General features: G+C 34.5%; 2 protein-coding genes across 2 annotated transcripts in view; one reads left to right on the forward strand and one right to left on the reverse strand.

Annotated features, from left to right (window-relative positions):
* LOC106137146 (dual specificity tyrosine-phosphorylation-regulated kinase 2) overlaps nt 1-23,719 on the forward strand; it is a 131,910-nt gene that overhangs the window by 89,759 nt on the left and 18,432 nt on the right. The window lies entirely within an intron of this gene.
* Nucleotides 2,132-9,373, reverse strand: LOC106137147 (uncharacterized). Its single transcript, XM_013337920.2, has 2 exons — nt 9,159-9,373; nt 2,132-4,080 (listed from the first exon to the last, which is right to left on the reverse strand). Exons 1-2 carry the CDS (start codon nt 9,198-9,200, stop codon nt 3,532-3,534), a joined length of 591 nt encoding a protein of 196 aa, XP_013193374.1. The 5' UTR covers nt 9,201-9,373; the 3' UTR covers nt 2,132-3,531.

Raw genomic sequence — 23,719 nt, forward strand, 5'->3', positions numbered from 1 at the left:
TGTGAAGCTTTAATCTCAAATCCATACATCAAAAAAATATGCTTTTATCCTTGTTGATTTCAGTATGGATTATTATAGTATGTGTTAATTCTGTGCATGCTTTTATTTGTATTATCCAACCGGCAGGCAGATTTGATAGGATCTTGGTATAAATTGCTCGATAGAATAATGCATGAAGTCTGAAAAGGTTTTCTTTTCAACACCTTAGTTCCGTTTATTATTACACGGAATCTTCAGGTACAGCGGGCCACATGGAATAGTAAGGCATCTTTATATCGTAGACTTACTGTAGGTAATATACCTGTACCTACCTTTCTATGTAACCCACTGTGCAACCCTTAGACTGAGACGATTCCGTTAGTGTCACTAGTCCCATGGGACTGCAGGGATAAAGTCTTCCCACTTGCCTCAGCATGAGATAACCCAGTGGGACCTGTGATAGCATGGATTCATAATAGATGCTTATCAGGCTTTCCAAAGTAGTTGCAAAAATGATAAATCCCCCGAGCAAAACACATGTTCATAGTTTGTGAGTCTTAAGTTTTGTGATTAGCTAACCTTCAAGTTTACTTCTGCTATTTATTACTTCATCCAATTATTGGAAAATGGCTTGTTTATCTCGAAGTTCCCTGTAAGTTGATTACTTTGCTTAATAACGAATGTTACGGCACGCCTGGAGTTAGCCGGAGCGTCCGTCTAGCTTAGCGTAGTGATGTACTAAGAGAGTCTAAACTGTCATTGCCGAGCCTAGTCAAATAATACAAAATAAATATAAATATATACTGCACAGATTTCATGGAATAAGTAAGCCTCGAAGTAAGTTCGAAACTTTTGTGGTCAACGTAACAATCAATCTTTTCAGATTTAAAAAGACTAATACTTACTGAAATCTGTTGTCCTTTGAGCCTGTTGTCTTATGTCCTTTGAGAATACAGTACGAATGAAAAACGTTATTCAATTTTCAATGTTAATTTCAAGGATAAGCTCGGTTCAAACGATCGATTCGAGTCTTTTACCACGAGTCTCAGAGACGCGAGACTGAGCTCTGACTGAGATGAACATGCTAGAATGTAAATGAGGTTATTTTGTTCCGCCGCCAACCGTTTTTGAATTAGCAAGTTGTACCATGAAATGTAAATTAGCGAAGCAACCTTTTATGTTGTCTGTACATGTTCAGGCTCGCAGTCCGCGAGCAAAAAAATGCAAACATAAACAGTTACGTAAAGTAAAGTAAAATTTTTTTAATAAATAAATGAAAAAATACGATTTTGCAGTAAAAAATTCAGCTCAATCGGATACCGGGAAGTGGGTCAAAATAAATTTGAAAGTTTGTTACCATACAAGTCAAACTAAATAAAAGCTTTTAATAAAAAATACAATGATTTAATGAAGTGGTGCAAATATACCTCTATCATTTAATTATGTCTCCCGAATATAATATTTTATCAAAAATGAGCGGGTCCATCCCGCATATTTCTGACAAAAGCCTATCTGAAACTCTATTAATATACCTAATAACAATACGGCATGCGGGCCCATTGCTTTACTGTGTCATTCGGATCCGTTCACAGAGCAAGGAAGACCGCAACGACGCAACGATCTGCTTAGCAATCTGCGCTCTAAAATGTAATATAATATAATAATAAATATAATAAAATCTAATTTTAATGAAAAAGCTCATCGGAAAAATTAAAGATTTAGATAAAAGGTACAAATAGAAAAGGAAAGTCCTTTAAAAATATATATTTAATTTTCCATACCATAATTGCCTACCCCTCCGGGAAAGAGGCGTGATTTTATGTATTTACACATTATTAGGAACACATTAAACTTGAAACATTATTCTTTATTTTATAAAAAAAATACAAAATTTACAATAACTTAATCTATTATTAAAGTACTACTTACATTACTCTTATTTTTATCTTCTTTCCTCATCTCACTTCATGTAAGTATAATACATAAATTATTTTAATTTAATATTAAAATATAAAATGATGGACGTTTATTACCTATATATATTTTTTTACCTAAAAAGCTTTAAAAAAAATCAAAGTTATTCTTATCTTAAATAGATAATGATGAAAAAGACAAACACAAATAACATTATTAAATTAAAATATATAGTGATAGTAAGGGATTTAAGATGAAAATATATTCTACATTTTGGTATCAATTTTAAAACGTTACAAACGTTCACTTTTTGGATCGAAAGTAGTGAACTTGAATTTGCATAATAACTTTTGGCATTACATTTGAGACTGAAATTATGCATATATTTCATCATAATACCATATATTATTATACTTAAAAATCTACATACCCACTAACTCTTACATAACAGGAATGAAACCATTGATATGACTAATTCGTTAATTTATTAATTCAATCTAATTTGTCCTATAGCCGAGATAGGTTTTCCTATTGTCATTTCCTCACTTGGCTTTGGCATAGACAAGTAGACTGTAGATATTTTACTACCTACAGCCATTTGTTTTTATTAACATCTTTGTACTTATTATTATTAATAATTTACAAAATTTAGAATTAAAAATAATTTGCTTTTATAATATCACTTTGCATTTCTAAACAATAAACAAGTATTGTATTAGATACAATGTTTTTTCCTTATGACCTCACAGTTTAAATAAACTTTTGTGATGTGTTAGATATACGCATGTTTTATTATTGACACCTCAATAATATACAGCTTTTTTTTAATTGAATAAATTGCTTTAAATTTTAACATTAGCTCCGTTTTAAATTCAATACATCTCCTATTCATTACAATTGACAACAATTTAAATTCTTATCCACTATCATCCATTTCATTCATATTATTATATTACTGTTTTATTACATCTTTAATTTTTCTCTTATTATATAATATTTGACAAATTTATGTTTTTAATTTACTAATTCAAAATACATGACATTAACTAATTTATTTGTAATGATTTCATCATTTAGTGGTCTACATACACAGATCACAACACACGTACATATATCACAATTATATGTATGTTTAAGTTTAGTTAAAATACATTTGGTACAGTAGAAAAACCTACTCATCTAGGTTATGTTATTCAATAATATTTTAGTTAGGTCTATTTCATCTACACCTGATTTTTTGGCTATGTCTGTTTGTCATTAACATAATGCTATCATGATGCAAGGCTCGGTATATAGGTTTAGAGTTTATTAATAATAGCAAATTACTATACTATAAAAGACTTAAACTTAATTCTTACAACTAATTTGGCAAACAAACTAATTGATCCCATCAAAAATTTGCATGACGCCCTTAATATAAAAATGCATTGGATTGAGCAACTACTTCCCAAAGAACAAGTTTTAATAGACAGGTAAAAGATATTTGTAAGATAAATTGCAACAGGGCCAAGAAACAAAGTAATGTCAATGGCTAATTTTTCGCTTCGGCACTTTTTGTTTTTGGCGATATTATGATTTATCTAACCAATAAATTTTATTCACCCATTGAATTAGTCCTAAAAGGCACTAAATTCTTAATTAACTCTTTGATGTGAAGATGTTGAGGAATTTGGTCTTGATGTTTAATAGTGTTGTAATGGATCTCTTAACTTTCTTCTTTGGTACTCTATCAGGGTGCAAGAATGGCTCGGAAACGGACCTCTGCATCGGCGTATAAGTAGCATCTTCTGGGGCTTCTTGTTCTTTGGGTAGCTGGTATTTATACTCTTTGACGACTTTCTCTTCATTTGGATCGTATCGGTATAAAACAGAGTACGTGCGTTTTACCTTCTTTGGTACTCGAGGAGAGCAAGCAGTTCTTTCGCTCTTGCACCTTTTGACTTTATTCCGACCATAGTAATCCTGGTAGCTGTCAGCATCGACATACACCACGCGCTTTCCTAATGCTTGCTCCCTTTCCTTCTTCAAATGCTTCCATGAAGCGATTACAGATTCTCGACGGAAAGTCTTGTTGGGGTTGTGACGGCTGATACAGTAGGGCTGATCATCTTGAATGTTGGACGTGTCCTTCAAGGGCGAACCTCTTGGACTCGGACTGTAGTCAATTTCGTAGTCATCCCTCGACACCTGAAACGAGATGAAAACGCCATCAGTAACAATAAACTTGTGTAAACATCGGTGTTCCAAGTGGCCAATAAACATTTAGAAGTCTTTAGGATTATTTAAAGTGGCAGTAACATAAATATCGGACGTGACTTTACGGTCGGTTAGGGCTCGACGGCCGTCCTTTTCCATCGGCGGCTGTTGGGTTATTTATGTCTACCAGCACCTGTCGTTCCCACCATATGTTAAGCCAAGCTGAATATCTTCGGCTTAAAAATGAACTTTGAAAACAGCCATGAACTGTCAGGAAGTTTATTCTGTGTTATTTATATCTCAATCAAGGTCTACTAAGTTTTACAGATGTATTGAAAGATCCTGATTTATGTCTGGGTGAAGTGTTTCTTTGATCAACGAGTCTTTCATTGTCTATTGTTGCAGTCGTAATTTAGTAAAGGAGGTCTAGGCCATTATCGAGGTGATGTCAAATTAGATTTTATTACGCGAACAATGACACTGCATAACCACAAAACTAATACGCATGGACGATTGAATCAACTGAAGGGAACGAGAAAGATTAATAGTAAGAAAAATACAGCAATTTAATCTCGTAAAAATATTTGTTTACTAGCAATTTTTAAATGTTGGTTTATAAATCTTTTGAAGCACAAAAAGCTTTCGTGGTTAACTACGAGTGTTGTTGCACAATCGCTGAGTGGTCACTCTTTCGTTACGTTGTGTTTAATTTTAAAGTCCTGTGATATTGTGCAATATTTTTATGGGATTTCTTGAAATTCCTCGAGCTGGCCACTGGTCAGATAATAGGTCACGCAGAAATAGGAGCGGTATTATTAGATTTCATTAGAACATGGTGTGTTTTAGTGCTATAATGTTGTGGACCTACCCGAGGCAAGTGCATAACTTGCACTTGCCTCGGGTAGGTCCAGGTCCGGTTCTAGTGAACCAATTTAAATTTTGGTATTTCTGTCCCATTCAAACTTGCATTATAAATTTTAAAATTTTCTTTTTTTTATTTAGGTCGAAACTCCGTTACATCTGAATCTGTTACACCTTGAAGCAACAGAATTTTGAAGACCGTTGTTTCTGACACGACAAATCTGCTCGGCTATGTTTTGACAGCCTGGGTGTTGTGTAACATTATTTTAAATGTGTTAACGTAAAAAATAACAGTGCACCAAGAATTGGGGTCGGACAAAATGGGTCACTTTGAAATAGTCGTTCTATTGCTGGCGTTCGTTAGCACGGTCTAATTAAAATGGCAAATTAAGTCGTCCGTATGTAGTCTGCAGCATTTGTTTTTAATTTCACTATTAACCTTGACGTTTATCTTTTTTCAGGTAACGCCACATTTGATTTGTCTGGCATTGGTGAGTTTTTTTTTTGGCCGAAATCTTATCGGTGTCAACGAATGACGGATGGATGATTCGAAGGTCTAATATTTTTTATGAAATGCACTGTAGATAATTCGGATAACTCCACTACTAAGTGGATTAAATCGATCCTAGAAAATATTAAACATTGCCTAATTAAAGAGAGAAATGTGACGACGCATTGTCGTTAAAGACAATCAACAAAGATGGACGATTCAATGATTATATACTCGTAACCTTTGAAATAAGAAGGATTTGAAACTTATTTACTCAACAGTGACCGTGAAAGATTTCAGTCGCGTGAGATAGATCCCAAAGAACCCATAGAATTTTTTAGTCAATAAGCAACTTTGAAAATTTGGCATGTCTTCTCTATTCTAACGTTGTTTCTACATCGTGTCCCATTTCACGACTGTGCTTTAATATTACGTTAAAATGCGTATAGTATTTCTGGACTGACGTGCATAGTTGGTTTATTTGTGGGTAGTTATTATAGGACTGAAGGTGATAACTGTAGTTAAATTTGTCGCGCGCTATTTTGGACAATACTTGAGAATTTTCAATGCAACTTCTAATATTATCTAAGCTTGCATTGGGATTATTAACTGTAAATGGATTTAGAGCGGGATAATGTGTTTGCGGATTTTCATATTATGAGCAATAAATTATTTCCAAACCACATCAATTTGGGTTAATAGTATTGTTAAAGTGGAAATTTAAACCATTTAAAAACTCAGTTATGTAAATTTACTAAAACGAAATGTTTACTGCAATTAAAACAGACAAATACGAGTAATATAAGCAGATTTATAATGATGTGTCGACCAATAAATTTGGACATCATCATACCCGTTTCACTTTTGATGATATAATAAATAGCTATCAAATATATAATGCTATTAATGCCCAATATAAGCAAAGGATAGATAAGTCACCTGTTTAAATTTTCATTGTAACTATATGGTGAAAATCTAGCTAACTGGAATTTCAGCGTTTGTATGAAATGAGTTGACCCCAGTTTGTTTCATAAGCTCATTCGCTAGATGTACCGCGTTATTCATGATCCTATATTATGCACGCCAGAAAGCATATTAATTATTCATATAGATTTTAGCGTTAACCCGAACCCGAAAGGTCAATTTGAAACTTGTTGCGAAAAACGCAGAGTCGACTTTAGAATACTATTTCGAATGCTTGGTTTTTATACTCCGTTAGGTAAAGTTGGTCCGTACTCATTTCAATTCGCAAAACTTTCGGTGCCTTAAAATGTGCGAATGTAATGTAGTTTTGCCTAAAATTGTTATGTTTACAGATGTTGTGTATACTTTTTCATCTGGCCTACTCATTTTGTATTATATTAATAATCTTTTTTATGATAACGAAATAATAATAATTAATCAGAACTGTGTGCTCATATGTCTTCTTACATAAATATGGTAACAATAATATGTATGATTTGACATTTCGCCTGGATTTGTTAGTTATAAATAGACCATACGTGAGTGTCCTATGACTACGATGATCCCTTTCTCTGACTAACTGTGCACACCCACGCATTTTTTACTCATCTTGTTCAAAGTGAGTAATAGATTTTTTATAGATATTGCACCGTTTAGTGTCATGCTTGGATGAGGATGGTATTTGCAGGTCAATGTAACTTCTAAGTGCTTGATCATCCTATAGAAAGAAATATATTTCTATTTAAAATTCGTCTAATGGAACTAATAAACATGGGATTATCTTATAGGCGATGGGTTAACAACCTGTCACTATTTGAATCTCAATTTCATCATTAAGGCATACTACTCAAAGCGTAAATCTCAATTTCATCATTAAGCCATATTATTCAAAGCGTAAATGACAAACAAATGTTATACCGAAATAGTGATGAATTTTGAAAGTTACGGTAACATTATTTTCAGTTTCAGTATAAAATTCTCAAGTTGTTTATTATTTTCTTGTCCTGTCTTTATACAACATATGTTGTAGACACAAATGTTAAACTATTATCGGTCTATCCTTCAGTTAAAAATGTGAGTGTCCAAAACGTTTGATCTTGCATAATCGAGACATAAACACGGTTGTGATTTACGACAGAATACGTTGATATAAACGTTTATAACAGCAACAGTTACGACATAGGACAAATTGATACACATTTTTAATCATTTCATAATTTTCATTCCATGACTTCACGGTTCTCTGTCTATCACATTCCAATGTGTGTTTCATTTTAAAACGTCATTTGTCTTTATCTGATCACGGCTCTGCTTTCAAATCGAACCGGAATGATTGCCGGCCAATGACAACTATTAGTTGGTTACTTGCAACACGAAATCTAGATTCTAGTTCTACTATGTCAAGTTTAGACATTATCTAGTACGTTATGAAATTTATCTGTGTCAAAAAGTCAAATCGACTGAATTGTTATAACTTCATTATTCTCTTGGGCTATCTAACGCGAATAATTGGAGAGGTAAATCTAGAGACGTATTTTAACGTTTGATTTTATCTTGATTGACTTATTACTAGAATAATCTCTTAGTATAGTAATATAAGCAGATCGTGTCATTAGAGATCAGGTATGCAGTTCCATATTAGCTAATAGTCATATTGGCACGAAAGATGCTGAAGAAATACACGAAGTTCCATAGAATTGGCGAAAGTAAATTGGAATAGGAGTCTAACCGGTTGGATTGCAAATATCGCCCGACACGCCCGGTTCCATCGGCGATTTGACAGAAATTATGACATTCATTGTTTGACAATCAAACACTTTCTAACTGTACAGTATTTTTTTGCTGCTTTGTATACGGTAATGACGATTCAATGCCTCAGCTAAATCTCAACGCTTTTATTTCCTTTCAAATTTGAATAGTCGTTTATATAACCTTACTTTGAGGATTCTTTAGAATGTTTAACATTTGATGGAATTTTTAAACTGAACGGTTTGTTGTAATCGTATAATATTTTAATTGCAATGAAATGATGGAATCAATTTTTTTTCCTCGATAGAAAGTATTACGAAATGTATGATATTTAATTTATGTAACTTTATGTTATTGCCATTGCATAGAGAGTGTTCATTTAAAGCCTTGTTAATTAAATATTACAATAGATTACCTAACATAAAATTCTGTCAAGGTTGTAATCAAGATCTAGAATAACCTTTAAGCTGAATTAAATTAGAAATCGGATGATTACAATCATAACTTGTATCGATCGTAATCGGGCCAATCAATAACTGGTTGATTAATCTATTGTTTAAAAAGTCTATGGCAAGATAAGAGGCAATGTCAAGAACTTTGACACAAAAAGAACGTAATTCCATATTCAAACATCGGCACGCACGCGCTATAGTTCAATGACAGCAACCATAGAGAAGTCAGTTGCCTTTAAAGCGTATTTACTGGCCATGCACTTTGCGTAACTTGCCGGCCACAGCCACTGATTCCGTAATCCAAATACGTGGGATTGACTTGTTTATGGTCACACATTTCTCACGCATGAGCGTCACTAATTTCAACGGTTCTTATATGGTTCTATTGTTTTTGAGATTAATTTGAAAGAATTTTAATGATAATTAACCTTGCTTTGTTTAACTGACGGTTCCTATCTCAGACTTTTTTATTTATCTTTGGATTATCATATTCTCAACTGCTACAAGGTTACGTGCCTGTAAATGTAAAAATTTTCAAGTTGCTCGCAACTTACCACACTTTCCCAACTGCCACCAAGGATGGACTTGTCCAACATCTTGAGACACTTTTCACAAACAATAGCACGAGACACAGTCAATATTTTTTTTTAACAATTTGATGCTAGTCCAGATTACGAAATGCGTTGAGTAAGCTGCGTGTATTGTAAACGCGTTCGTAGTCACGTTGTCGGCTCGGGAACACCGGGATTTGGCAAGCTCTCACTCCGGGATCGGCTGAACAACTGAAGGCGTTTCGCTTCAGGTTCGAGTATTTATAGCAGGACGCTAAAGAGGGCGGGTTACAGGAAGACGCTTCCTCACCGACTTCCACTTAACACGTTGACTGCGCCTTATTTCGGGGTACGTTTTCGGGGAAGACTAAAAGGGTGCAACCGCTGGCGCCTCTCTATGCCAGGATGCGGTTGCGCCGTTCTAAGAACACGTGAAGGGAGATGATGCAATAGAACCTTAAACCAATTGTTTACTTTTACTTGGAGTAGGAATATTAACAGAGCTTAAGAATGTACAAGTTTGATTTTAATAATCAGATAACACTCGAATTTTAAAATAACCGTTTTCATCATTTTATTTTAGCCGTATTTTATAGTTTGCTTCCTTTTTACCAAAAAAAAAAAAAATAGTTTCTCTTGAGAGTCTGCTCTCCCAGAATGTATTCCATAATAACAAAACAAAATTTTATATAGGACTACCAATCAATCATCAATCAATCCTTATTGTTATTTAAGTTATAAAATTAATAAATCTTTGGTTGAGGAAGTCACTATTATATCTTTCGGAGAAAAATTAAGAAACATAAGAAATATATAAAAGTCAATGCACTGTAAATTACGGAGAACTATGTTTTTAGATTTCCGCGAATTTTTTCTCATTTGTCGTCTTTTCTGCAGGTTTCCTATTGATCTGGAACCTGTATCATGATCATGGCCATGGATCATAGTACCTACGCACATAATATCACGCGTCTTTCCGGAAGGGTAGGCAGAGACTTCTTTCCACTTGCCACGATCCCTGCATACTTCTTTCGCTCAGCCGTTTCAGATACTCTTGACCAAACCTTTGTCATTGATAATGGTACCTTTGGAATAGTTACTTGTTATTTTACCTTTATTTATAAACCTTTCGTGTTGGTCTGTTAGTACGTATTATAGCCTGTGCCACCTGCTTCCCTTCTAACAAACAGATTGTAAAATCCAATCAACAAAAAGGCTAACAAATTTAGCATTCTTCTTGTAGGAATAACAAACTATTACTATCTAAATCAAAATTTCATCATCAAGCCATCTGTGAACGTGGATTCCAGTATATTCGAGACTGTTGGCTCTGTCTGTCTCGTAAACAATAAAGACGTGATTTATACAATATACTTGAACGGTATTCCAATTCCAATTCTTTCACAACCAATCGAAAACTGTTATCATAATAACCTCAGAAATAAATCATCCGGGCCAAAGTACGCAGATGTTAGAGACAAGTTTGCTATACATATTAATATAACTTTGGAAATAGACGTCATAATGGAGACATGTTAATTAAACAACCCTTTGATAAGCTATATAACTGTCGTGAGCTAGCTTTCGTCTCTCACACCTCATAATAACTAGTTTGAACAAGTTCGAGAGAAATGTCGTTGTCCTCTTCCGGTCGTCAATTTTGTCACTTCTAATTAGGTTTGTTTTATTTACAACTAGGTTTCTAATAACGGCTTCGCTTTTGTATGGTACTCACAATTTTAGCTAATTAGAACAATATATTTTTATTCTTGTATTGGGCGACATTTCAATAAGTGACGTCTTGAAGATGAGAAATATTCAAACACACTTTTACGTTAATAATGTTCGTTTTATAATTCGTCGATTGTACGAAGGCAAATATCTCTTCACTTTTTAATGTTCTTCTAAATAAAATGTTCTGAAAGATAACAAAAGTTTTGAAACGCTTTACCAACCCTATATAGTAGGTACATTACATTTTTACATAAAAATACCTAAAAGTGACCTTAAAACTGTACTGCGCAGTTGCGCACAGAAGCTCTTATCTACATTTACGAGATCCTTAGGTGCAGTTAAGTGCACGTATGCAGCAACTCACAAACCGTCGCAAATTAACGAGAGAATAGAACGAACATAATACAAATCTATAATGTGAAATATTCTTTAGTGGTTACTAACAATTCAAGCATTGAGCAACATTTGCAGATCACACATTTCCTGAATGGCTGAATAACTGCTAGCCAAACAAGCATTGAAATAATTTATTATTGAGAAAAATATAAAAAAGATATTACGATACTGAGGTCGCTTTTAGTGAAAGGTCGCCTTTTACTACTATGTTTTTAATACATGTGAATTTGCTGTAATTCATTAAAGTGCAATAGAGAGTTATTGACAAATGTTGTTGACACATGATGTATTTATTGTATTGGGCGGAGCCGCCGTCATAATCTAGTTGGTACTAACTGATGTCATATTACGAGTATATACTCTTGTATAAATGAAAAATAGTTGTTAAAGTTATTTTTTACCTCTTATTACATTTGCGGATCATAACCTAGCAAACAGAATAATCTTGCAAATGTTGAGTACTCTTCTGTATTTTCTATAGCTGAGGATACACTCCTTGCATTGACGTCAGCACCTGAATTCGGGTCCAGCGCAAGTATAAGCTTACAAGTTGCACAAGGTAAAAGGACTATATGTGAAGTGTGCACAAAAGTAGCACCATGATGATATTTAATAATTAATATTTAGTAAGGTGCAATCCGAAATAATTATTTCTAGTCCATTCTTATTATCTAGAGTCTGATCTTCTTGTTAACTTTTTTTGATCACGGTCTAGACATTAACAAAATATAATTTGCTGGTATGATGTGCAATACGCATACAAAGTACATAATAAGTTTTGATAATCGCGTCAAAATTTTTACCATCGTTATGTAATTAGCGGGATTACTTTACGACCTCCAACAACTGTTGCATTTGTTGCAGGTCGAGGAACAACAGTTCCGTTTTTCCGCATTTAAAATTGATATGAATCCTTCCCCATTCCCTTTAATATATTTTCACATTTCGTGCAAATATCCTTTGCTGAACTTAAGTGTATTGGAAGTCGAGTGCATCGGTATGTACCAACACTCCGTGTATCGACGTCAGACACGTGAAATTTGCAACGTGCCATGTTGCCATACCACAGTACAGAAACTATGAGAAGGTGAACTTTGAACGTATGAACTTTCTTTATTGCACGTAAGAACTACAAAATATTAATTTAAAATTTTGCTTAACAACAAGTATCTGCGCATTAACGTAGCCAATCCAAAATCTATGAAAAAATTCCGTTGAAATAATATTACAAAAGTCTCTATTGGAATATGACAGGAATTTGAAAGCGCAAACTATTTTTGATTAAAAAAAGGTTATTATAAATGCTGCCTCTAGGAAATCATGAACGTTGTTGATTTTGATACAATATGATCTTATGCCTAACATGACAAAAACAACAAAATAAACCTTTATCCTGAAATTTCCACACGAACCAAAGTAATTTCAGCAACAGGACGATTTTTGTAATATTTTTGGTACATCTTTGATTCTCTAAAGTTAACTCACTGTTACTTACATTTCGTCTCTGGTGTTGATCTTTCGATGCATATTGATATAGTTTATATTACTTTATAAATATGTAAGCATCCGAATTCGGCTTTCTGTGGCTTTGACCTGAGACTCCTTAGTTTTCCATTCGTAATAATATTAAACGAAAGTTTGCAAGAATGTGTGTATTTGTTACTCTTTCATGCAAAATTACTGAACGTATTTTTAAACTTTGCAGCAATCTAGTGAAGATATCTGATATAATTTTCAATTAAGTCGATAAAAAGCCTTTTTCTTTGTGTACGCGTGCGAAGTCGCGGCTAACAACTTGTTACCCATCACAGACAAAGAAAAGAACACGGTTTTCTTCACTCTAAACATTTTTTATCTAAAAATAGTGTCCTTCGCTGTATTTTCAAAACAAAGTACAGAAATTAGTAGTGTCTTCGACCGGTAAACTACTTTTACCTCATAATAGAGAAAGTTAATAGTTCTCTTCCTGCGCAACTAATATTAATCGTAAGTTATCCGTGTACTTTGTCATCCTGCGAGATGAAAGTGACTACTCGTAATAAATCGCGTTCCCTTTTTCGATTTTACTATGAAGATATTTTTACTGCCTCATAAATTTTATCAAGAACATCATCGGGTATCGTTTCTTGGGAACCAGCAGGCAATATTTAGTATTACACTGATATACTCGTATCTTTTTATTTTGCCAAGACGTCCTGGCAAAAGGTTAGATCAAGAGTACCTGAAACCGCCAAGCTTGCATGAAGAGGGTTATGAATGTGGATGTGAGCGAAAGAAGTATGTAAAGATTGTGGCAAGTGGAAAGGTGTAGTCTCCGCTTACACCTCCAGGAAGGAGGCGTGAATTCAGGTATATATATAAACATGTATATTATTGGCATTATGTTGTGACGTCAATTAACTGATATATTGAAAAATAAACTGAAATTATTGAAAAACTACAAGTTCTATTACTGTGATTACCAATAACTTTTCCTAATTAGTAGATAAAGCATTAGATGTGTGTATGTGGCTTTTCTCACGACTAAAACACTTCGAAATAATTAGTTAACTTTACCTACACTTGAATGAGTAGCATATTACATAGTGAAACAACAGTAGGGAACATAATAAACCTACATTGGCCCATCAAATCCGCCACATGACAACACAAATTATTCAAATCACATACATACGCACTCCGTTGATTTATCGCGCGTTAGTCACTCTTTGTCTTTCAATTATTTGGACTTTGGCCAATGCTGGCTTGTTGTATAATCCTCTTTTCTACTGTTTTGGTATCGTATTGCTCCGGCGACAATGACTTTGTTTGAACTTAACGGTCATTTGCGTTGTTGATGTTTTTCGTCGTCCTACCGTAATTTTACGTCGGGTGGAGCAGAGAGCTTATTGACTTTGACACTGGATTGTCTAACCTAGCTTTGTATAAATTTTAGTTTTTAACTATTTGTAGGCAAATCCTCTTTCTTCTATTGATCAGCAATTAAGATATTATATCGACAAAAAATTAGGTGTGACAATTTATGATTGATTTTCTGCCGCCGGTGTTTTGATCTCTAATTGTTGAAAAAAAATTACTTGTAAGCAAGTTTTTTACAATAATTAATTGCAGTGATGTTTATAGGCATTGAAAAGAAAAAAATTCTTGTGTTTTTCTTCATAATCTTCTTATAACCTAAAAGCACAGCACAAAAAAACTGTTATAACCAAAGTATAAGTTGAAATAATCAGGCAAGTTCTATTACTTAAATTGACTTTTTGACACAAATTATAGTCCATTTCTACAGGTACTGAAACAAAGCTAATCAATCTTGATACGCATATTCTGTTGTTTAAAAATATTTTTTTTTTTTATTTTTAATTTATACACATTTAAAATAAATTTTTAGCTCGTATGTGAAGAAAAGCAAAATGTTATAACAGAAGTCATAACGATTTTGCTAATAACTATAAATATTTTTTGCAGAAATGTATTTTTCATCAAAAAGACGTGTCAAGATTGTTAAGTTAACCTTTATTTCAGTACCCTTAGAAATGGCCTATAGATCAATTTACGTGCCTCCTACTAGTGAGAATCTTTTTCATCGGGAACGTAACGCTACGTAACGCACGTGTTACGCGCTCTGACGTATCGGCCTATAAATAATGGATTGACCTAGTTGTCGCTCCCTGACCGTGCCCACTGGTGAGCACGTGTTGAGGTGATGGATTCTTCATTTGTTGGTTCTTAAGGGGCCTACACACGAGCTGTGAATCAGTTAATCTGTGATCCAGTTGTAAATAAACGTCCGGTGAAAATGCTTCAGTTTAGTTTGTTCCGCCGCTTCTTCTACACTACTTGGGCTTTGGAAGCGGTAGTAGATATAATACTACTTACGTTGACGTCATTAAGCAATACCTTGCAACGTCAATAAAAAAATCTATCTAATTTTTAGTTTTCATTAAGTATACTCGTTTTGACATTCATATAAACATATTTTCGGAAAATGACGTAATAATATAGTACAAATGGTAGTCTTTAGATTTTTAGACACTTCATATCTCCCATTGCCTCTACGGCCATCACTTATTTTGTACGTACTCGGTGTACGACGAAACTAATAACATTTTTCTTTCCACTTTATTCGGTCTTCGGCAAATCATACATTCTATAATCTCTTTAACGAGAGTGAAATAAAATAAAGTTTATATTATAAATTTTCCTCATGCTCCTTCGAACATAACCGTGTGGTTCAGCGAGGTCTTTTTTTATTGACCAACGGAGCATCGTCTGACTGGCTCTGTATTTTTTTTCATTGCGTTACCTTTTAGCACGTTTACCGTTCGAACGTTATTTTAAGGAAGCAAAAGCTTTTAACTGGAGTTTATGTATGTTTTGAGTAAGCACCGTCTATGTTTTCGATTTTCCACTCTGTTTCATTTGCTACCAACAAACCAATATATGTATGTATATACAATGTGCATCTTTGTACCTTCTTTTTTCCTTCCAGCCTGTTGTTGTTAGGTACAAACTCGACCCTTTTTGCTAAATGGATTTACGCTTGTTTCTCTATTGAGTTATTGTCTTTTTGAATCGTTTATTAAAAGGCTTAAACATTGCATCGGCTCTTATCGGAAGCGTTGTAGATGCTTCTATCATATGACGGCCTGATTGGTGGAGTTGTCGGATTTTCACCTCTGAACAAAAAGATCCAGGTGTGATGGTCAGGTCATGATGGAAAAAGTTTTTTCTGATTGGTCTGAGTCTTGGTTATTTATCTTTAATTAATTATTTATTATAAAAAATGTATTTATCGTTTAGTTACTTTATAACTCGAACTTACTTTAGGGCTGGCTCAATTTGTGTGATTTGTCCCGTATATATTTCTATCTTCAGTGATGTCAATCCACAACGACAAAGTACCTATATTATATTGTGTGAAATACTAAATACTTCCGCAATACCTACAAGCAGTAGTCAACACAAATGAATGTTCAGTACAAGTAGCGGCGTATAATTGCTGCCCACAAATTAATTGGTCTAGGCAGCTGAGATTTCACTTTGCTACAAAATAAGGATTATTCAGAAATGTTCGAAGTGAAATGTTTATAGATAAAAATCAAGGTCCGAAAATGTTTTACTTTAAAGTAACTGAATGATGTAGAATAAGTTATATCAGTTTAACAATATACTGGACACTGCTTTTCAGTTTTTTGTTTATTTCAGCAACTGTTAATTCTCGTCTTTTATGTGGCATTTATAAGTTAAATGTTATGCTTATTTTAATTAACAATTTTGTTTAATTAAAAATTAAGTAAGCACAAATGTTCTTTCTTAATTACAAGACATCACCCGCTTCGGCAACTAAGTGTTAATTCTACACCTCCCTTATTTTACACACACCAAGGCATTGTGATTCCGTAAAACCGGGCTTTAATTAAACCAGCTCTGTATAATAGTGCTAAATTGAAATGTCGGACGATCAGCGAAGCAGCCTGCAATCTGAGGCACTGTTAAATTTATTGGCCTGACATAACGGTTCGCCTGGACTCTGCAACGACTTTATTCCTGTAGGTACGTATAATTACATTTTTATTGAGGTGATTCGATACGCGCCGAACATTTTTAATAAGTAATCAATCAGTATACTGTCTTGATTGCTGCTAACATTCAGGTATGTTTAATTAAGTACTTTAATGCAGTAAAAAACTGAATTAAAATGTAACGAATTTGCAATTTAATACTTAAATTTTGGAAAATATCATTTAGGTATGTAATATGAAATTTGCTTTAACATTGTTAGCCGTTGTTCTTTGAACAATGAAATAAAAACAAACTATATTTTCATATAGTGTCAACTGGTAAAATTAACAAACCGGACCGCATAAAGAACTTAGTGCCTAGCAGTGCACGAAACAAGTAATGAGCTTATTACAAAAACTCCTAATCGTCATAGAGAAATAATAAATATACCCATACGGTACAAATCACATAGATTAAGAATTAGAAATATTTGAAACTCAAATACACTGAAATAAAAAGGGAAAAGTTTAAATTGATAAAACAAAGCATCCATTTCTTGTAAAGAAACACCACATATTTCGAGACAAGTAGAATGCTTCCAGCATCTTCGGATGGAGAATGCTATAATAATTGGTCGAGTTATCGCCGTTTTTCCTGTCTGGTCGAAAGAAATGTGTCTGCCAACTAGCTAGGCTTCTTCGAAGCGGTCGCACGTCATTAGCTAAGATGATTTAAACGTTTTTTTATACGTGTAGACGCTTGCGGTGAATGCGGTTGATGGTTCATGAATAAGGTTGCCAGGGTAGACACGTTCGCTTTTCGGGACATTTTGAAGACAAGAAATAATTTTAGAAGGTATGTAGTTGATTTTAGGGAAGCTTCTAATATGATACAAAGGCAAATATTAATGGTCTAGAATAGTATAGACCCAGAAAGGAGACTGCTTTGTTACCTATTTATCGATGCACAAACACTAACAGCGTTATTTTCAGTATTCGGTAATCGTTAAATTCAGTAACCCCAATAGTATCCAAATCCAAGTGGTTTATAAAGAGCTTTCCCCTTGAAGAAGGGTTTCCCTGAGGGCACAAAGCGTGACATACGTCAATTGAATCGAGTAGTTGAAAAGCTTGTCTAACTTGACGTTATTCGAGAAGTCTCCTAAATTATAGCATCGTTTTTTCCTAAGAAATGTCAAGAGTTTATCGAAATAGTGATGTATGTGATAAGTGTATTGGGCACATATGTGTGTGCAGTGCATTTGGCATGTAGCAAAAATGAACGACAATTAATGAATACAAGTCATGGAAAAAACATAACGTACTGTGCCGACCCCACGTAAACAGTGGGAAATAGTGACGATAAAGAAAGAAGAACTACAATCGGTGGGCTTGTCTAAGATCCACTTCGGATCTCCGCTTATGTCACTTATCTATCAAAAGAAATATCCCAACCCAAGTAGTAAATAATTTTCAGAAATTGCAAGTAAAGCCGAATGAAAAGTAGTGTAAATTCATTGCACGATTCAATTTAATGTCAAAGTAATATTGCGGTTTGTGGTAGACGATGGCGACATTCAAAACCCACGTCGCAAAACCCGAATGAAAATGAAACTTGTATTTAAGACACCCGGTTTCGACTAAAATTCTAGTCGCAGTATCTAATCGGGATGCCGATTTGACTTAAAACTCGTATTATCAAATTAAAAGGTACTTTAAAATAATTGAATGTACTTGACTTGTACATTCACACGTATACACACACGAACAAATGTTAATCAGTCATGTTTCTTGGCTAGAAGGGGTAGAAGGAGACAACAAACTCGGGAAAGACTGAAAGGTCCCGTTTAGTTTATGATGGAATGAAGATTCTTCGAATGGAATCAAAATGAATTGTCCTTAAATACAATAAAACTTTCAATCACATTATGTCAAGTGAAAGGTATTTATTAATTACAACGAAGGAAATAAACAAGGCGAATGTAAGGGGAAAGTTGGTAGGGGAAGGCCAAGACGAACGTACTTTAATCACGAGTAACCAAAACGGACGAAGGTCGCGTGAAAAATTGATAAATGTCATTGAAGCAAAAGAAGTATGCAAGGATTGTAAAAAGTGGCGTGATGTACTACCTATGTAGGCTGAGGACAAACAGACACCATGTCTCTAGTACGAATCATTACTACTGTAAGCCGTCTAAACAAACAGTGATCGTAATTTCTGTTTGTCTAACGGTGTCGACAAATATTTGACTTGGTATATCCGCAGGTGTGTTGGTTCAACAGCTTTCGTACAAATCAAAGCTACCAATTCTGATGTTTCTGAAGAGGATATATAATAGAATAGGCTTGAGATATACTGAGTGGTTAAATCATCCTCATTTAGGAGAGATCCCCGGATTGTTCCGCCTATTGACCATGACTATGGATTGGTTAAGTCAGGTTTAAATTCATAGCGACTCCCTTCTGACCTCCGCAACCTTTGCAGGGGAACCTAACCCGTCGCTAACCGATGCGCTTACGAGGGAAACATCGCGAGTAACATAAATATAAAATCACGCCTTTTTCCCGGAGTGGTAGGCAGAGTCTACATCTTTCCACTTGCCATCACGAGAAAACTGCACATTAAAGCGACTCTATGTTATTCATAACCCCGTATGGGTTACTTTCCCCCGCAAAGGTTGCAGAGGTCAGACGGGTGTCGGTACATGTAAAAATCTGACTCCTGACTTGCCCAATCCCGTATCGTGGGCATAGAAGAATCTCACCAGTAGAATCGTGAATAAAATAAATAAATAAATAAATATATACAGGACAAATAACAATGTAAGAATTATACTATCTCAAAATTTAGTTAAGTTTGTGATTCGAATCCATTTATCATGCTAAAATAACAGGAAATTCCTACCAATTATGAAATAATAAAAACCAAATTTGTTTTTCTTACGGAAGGGCCCAATTAGTTAGCAGTCAACAAAAGTAGAGGCGTCTTGTCGCTATAGTAAACAGAATTAACGTGTCTGTCCGTCCGCTTTGATATGTTTATATCTGCCGTGTTGAGTGTTGTCATTATTTCGTAACTTGAAAGTTTTTTTTAGTTAAGTCTATTTGTGAAAGTGATAGTGACAGGTTTTGTGGGAAAGTTTCCGGATTCGAATCCTGAATAAGCTACTTTTATATTTTTAGGGCTACTCTCCAAAGATGTGAGGATGTAAACGGGACTAACACCAAAATGAAGAAGAAGGAGATTCTTTTTAGTAAGATATTTGACTGATAAGACCAATAATCTGGTAAGAAGCGTAAAAAATCGCGTGAAAAGACCAGATATCGTAATTGGAAAGCTTATGCTTATCAATGACTTTATAAGCTGTGAAATTAAATAGCAACACTAAACGGTCCCTTTCAACTTGGTGCTTGCCTCGTGCATCCGATGTGCGCAATGACAAATAAATGAGTAGGTACCCAGGCTGGACTATGAATCAAATGAACATTTAATGGCCAGCACTGGGAATCGAACTCGGAACATTTGAGTGGTGAGATCAAATGTTCCGAGTTCGATTCCCAGTGCGTTAACTTCGTAGTATATTTGTACCATGCTGATGGTAGAAATATTATTTACGTATTATTTATACAGGGTGGGCCATGAATTTGTTTACATTTGAATTTGACTTCGCGCGCAAACAGCAGAGGGGCGTGGTGCGGGGAGAGGTCTAACAGCTAGCTCAGTTCTTGGAAATTTAGTTGACATGGATCGCTTCACGGGACCGCAGCGTGCCTTTTGGGTAAAGCAATTTTATTTAAACAATAGTTCGCTCACTCTGTGCGGCGTCTATTTCGCGTGGAATTCCATTTACACGACCTAAATGAGTGCCCAAGCTCAGTTTTAATAAAGAAATGGGTAAACAAATTTGAAAAGACCGGATCGACGCTAAATGTGAAGCAAACCGGCGGCCCACGGACTTCACGGAGTGATGAGAACGTGCAGAGAGTTTCAGCTTCAGTACGGCGCGATCCAAATTTGTCGACGCGCAAACGCTCGGCTGAATTAGGCATATCTCGCACGTCTTTACGCCGCATTTTGAAATGTGATTTAAAATTACATCCATATAAGATTCAATTAGTGCAAGAACTAAAGCCTAATGATTTGATTTTACGCAAAACATATGCTGAAACAATGTTGGATCGCTTCCGTAACTTTGACAACATCTTGTTCTCTGACGAAGCCCACTTCCATCTCAATGGGCACGTCAATAAACAAAATTACAGATATTGGAGCAGCGAAAATCCCAGGGCTAAACAACAAAGGCCTCTTCATTCCCCTAAGGTCACTATGGGCAGCCATTTCAGCTACAGGAATCATTGGACCTTATTTTTTTGAGGATTTTCGTGGCCGTACGATCACAGTAAACTCCTCCGAGTATGTGAAGCTGCTGAGAGAATTTTTGACACCACAGCTGCAAGAATTTGCCGGCTACAATCGGCAGACGTGGTTTCAGCAAGATGGAGCGACTTGCCACACGTCTAATGAATCCCTACCGGTCGTCAAAGAAATGTTCCCAGAAAAGCTCATTTCCCAAAGAGGTGACATTCCGTGGCCACCTAGGAGCCCTGACCTAACGCCAGCCGATTTTTTTCTTTGGGGATATCTAAAACATCGTGTCTATACCCACAAACCAAAGACATTGCTTCAATTAAAGGCGAAAATAAGAGACGAAATGTCAGCGATCCCACGATCTTTATTACGGCGAGTATTCGAAAATTTTCGTGCTCTTTTAGAGGAATGCCAACGCCGTGATGGTGGCTATTTAAATGATATTATTTTTAAAAAGTAATTTCCATTTTATAAGCTATCTCATAAATAAATAATTTTTGATGTAAATATAATAGTTTTTTTTTAATGAATTTTTAAAATGTTAACTAATTCCTGGCCCACCCTGTATTATATATAAATACCAGCGGGCACGGCGTCACAGCATTCATGTTTATGATCGAAAACCTAATCAGAAACCAACTTCCAATGATATAAATATCGAATGTTCGCTGAATCTTTACCACAGAAACGTGTGCCCCCATTCGATCTCATTAAGTCTTTTTAAACAACAAACACATCGTTAAAAATGTCGTTTTGCACGTTTTATTAGCAGTGAAAGATATACGGTTGTGTAACATAAATGTGGCAAAAATATTACTATAATAAAACAAAGTTTAATAAAGCATTTTTTTTTCCAAATTTCTGCTGTTTAATTATTATAAAATATTTAATTATTTAACAGCATTTAAATTTAATTGTTCGAATTATAGCTACAGACGCAACCAAGGTACATACAAGTTATGTACTGTATATGTTTAACTTACTTCATAGTTTATTTTGAATTGGGAATATCTTACTTAACCTTAAACCGACGAGCTTTCATGAAGATGATTAATGTGGATGAAATTAAAAAAAGATGTATGCAGGGTTAGTGGCAAGTGAAAACATGTATGAAGGTACTTACATGGGTATGCACGTAAGTATATATTTTTAAACACGACGACGCCAAAGTTGGGTCATGAAAATTATGTATATTTTAAAAAGCAAATATGATCGTATAGAATAAGGTTGTGAAAACAAAGTTTTATACACAGAAATAACCACAGTTTTCTGAAATATGTAAGTTCACAGTGCATTACTCTGATGACCATAAGCTCCTGTCAAAATTACTAAATTTATGCGCATTTCAACATGAATAAGGTATGAAAAGGATAAACAAAACGCATAATGGAAGTACAATATTACGTTCCAAAATCAATGTTGTCTTAACCGCGAACAAATTTGTGCAAATGAATTTAAAACATTTTAAGGACGATCGGCTTACGTTAAACATAAAAAGGCTCGTTCAAGGAAGAGTCAATAAACTGAATATTAATATTTGGGTACTGTGGGTTAATTACCTCCTGGCATTAGGGTACCTCATTAGGAAGTAAACTTACGCTGCACATATATTTATCATATGTTTGTCATATAACTTGCACTGCACATATATTTTTAAACAAACTTTTCTATAATACATCTCTTCTCGTAGTAGTCAAGTACCCATAGACTAATGTATGTCTCCAATTCATACAAAGAATATGAATGTGAAAGTAGGTTTGTTTCTCACTTTTCACTGTTAATCGGCTGAACCGATCTTCATGAAATTTACCATACATATAGTGTAGAGTATGAACAATGACAAGGGGTTCTTTCCACGCAGGCGGAGTTGAAGGTGAAACTAGTGCAGCAAGAATTCAGAACCACGTTCTTTTTGTATTTTGTTCAGGATGATTTTCTTTGATGTGCGCGTACAAAATATGCGTGGAGGTATTACGTGAAAATGGCGGGCTTACGCTAAAACGCGGAAAGTAGGCCGAAATTCACGTGTTATTAAACACTAGCGTTGCAAACCTCATTGGGGATAGCTTATTTGATCTTTTCGTTTGATCGTTTTAAGTAATACTAGTTTGTACTATATTGCATTTTTTTTTTTGGCAATTTGGATACAATATTGTTTTTATGATATTACTTATATGAATTGTTTAATGTGTATCAAAAAATATATTTTTTATCAATTTATTGTTGTTACGTTGTCAGTGTTAACTTTTGTTCGGTGGGTTGAGTGATCTTCTAACGGCTCAAAATGTTATATGAGCATATTTTGCTCATAAATGTTTCGAAAAACTAATTAAATGTTGCCTAACTACATTTAAAATCTAACGAGAAAGTAAATTAACCCAAATCCCGCTTCCTATAATAAACATTTATTGCAAATTCTCGTTATTGTGAACCAGAATGATTCGAAACTTTTTAGTATTTTTTTAAAGTCAATTTCTTTTTAATTTTTAATTATCTTTCACTACCTTACTTGTATGGTGTCCTAATAATTTTTGATCCCTTCCTACGATATCTCTATAAAGAAA

Source organism: Amyelois transitella, chromosome 25 (assembly GCF_032362555.1).
Source record: "Amyelois transitella isolate CPQ chromosome 25, ilAmyTran1.1, whole genome shotgun sequence".
NCBI lineage: Eukaryota > Metazoa > Arthropoda > Insecta > Lepidoptera > Pyralidae > Amyelois > Amyelois transitella.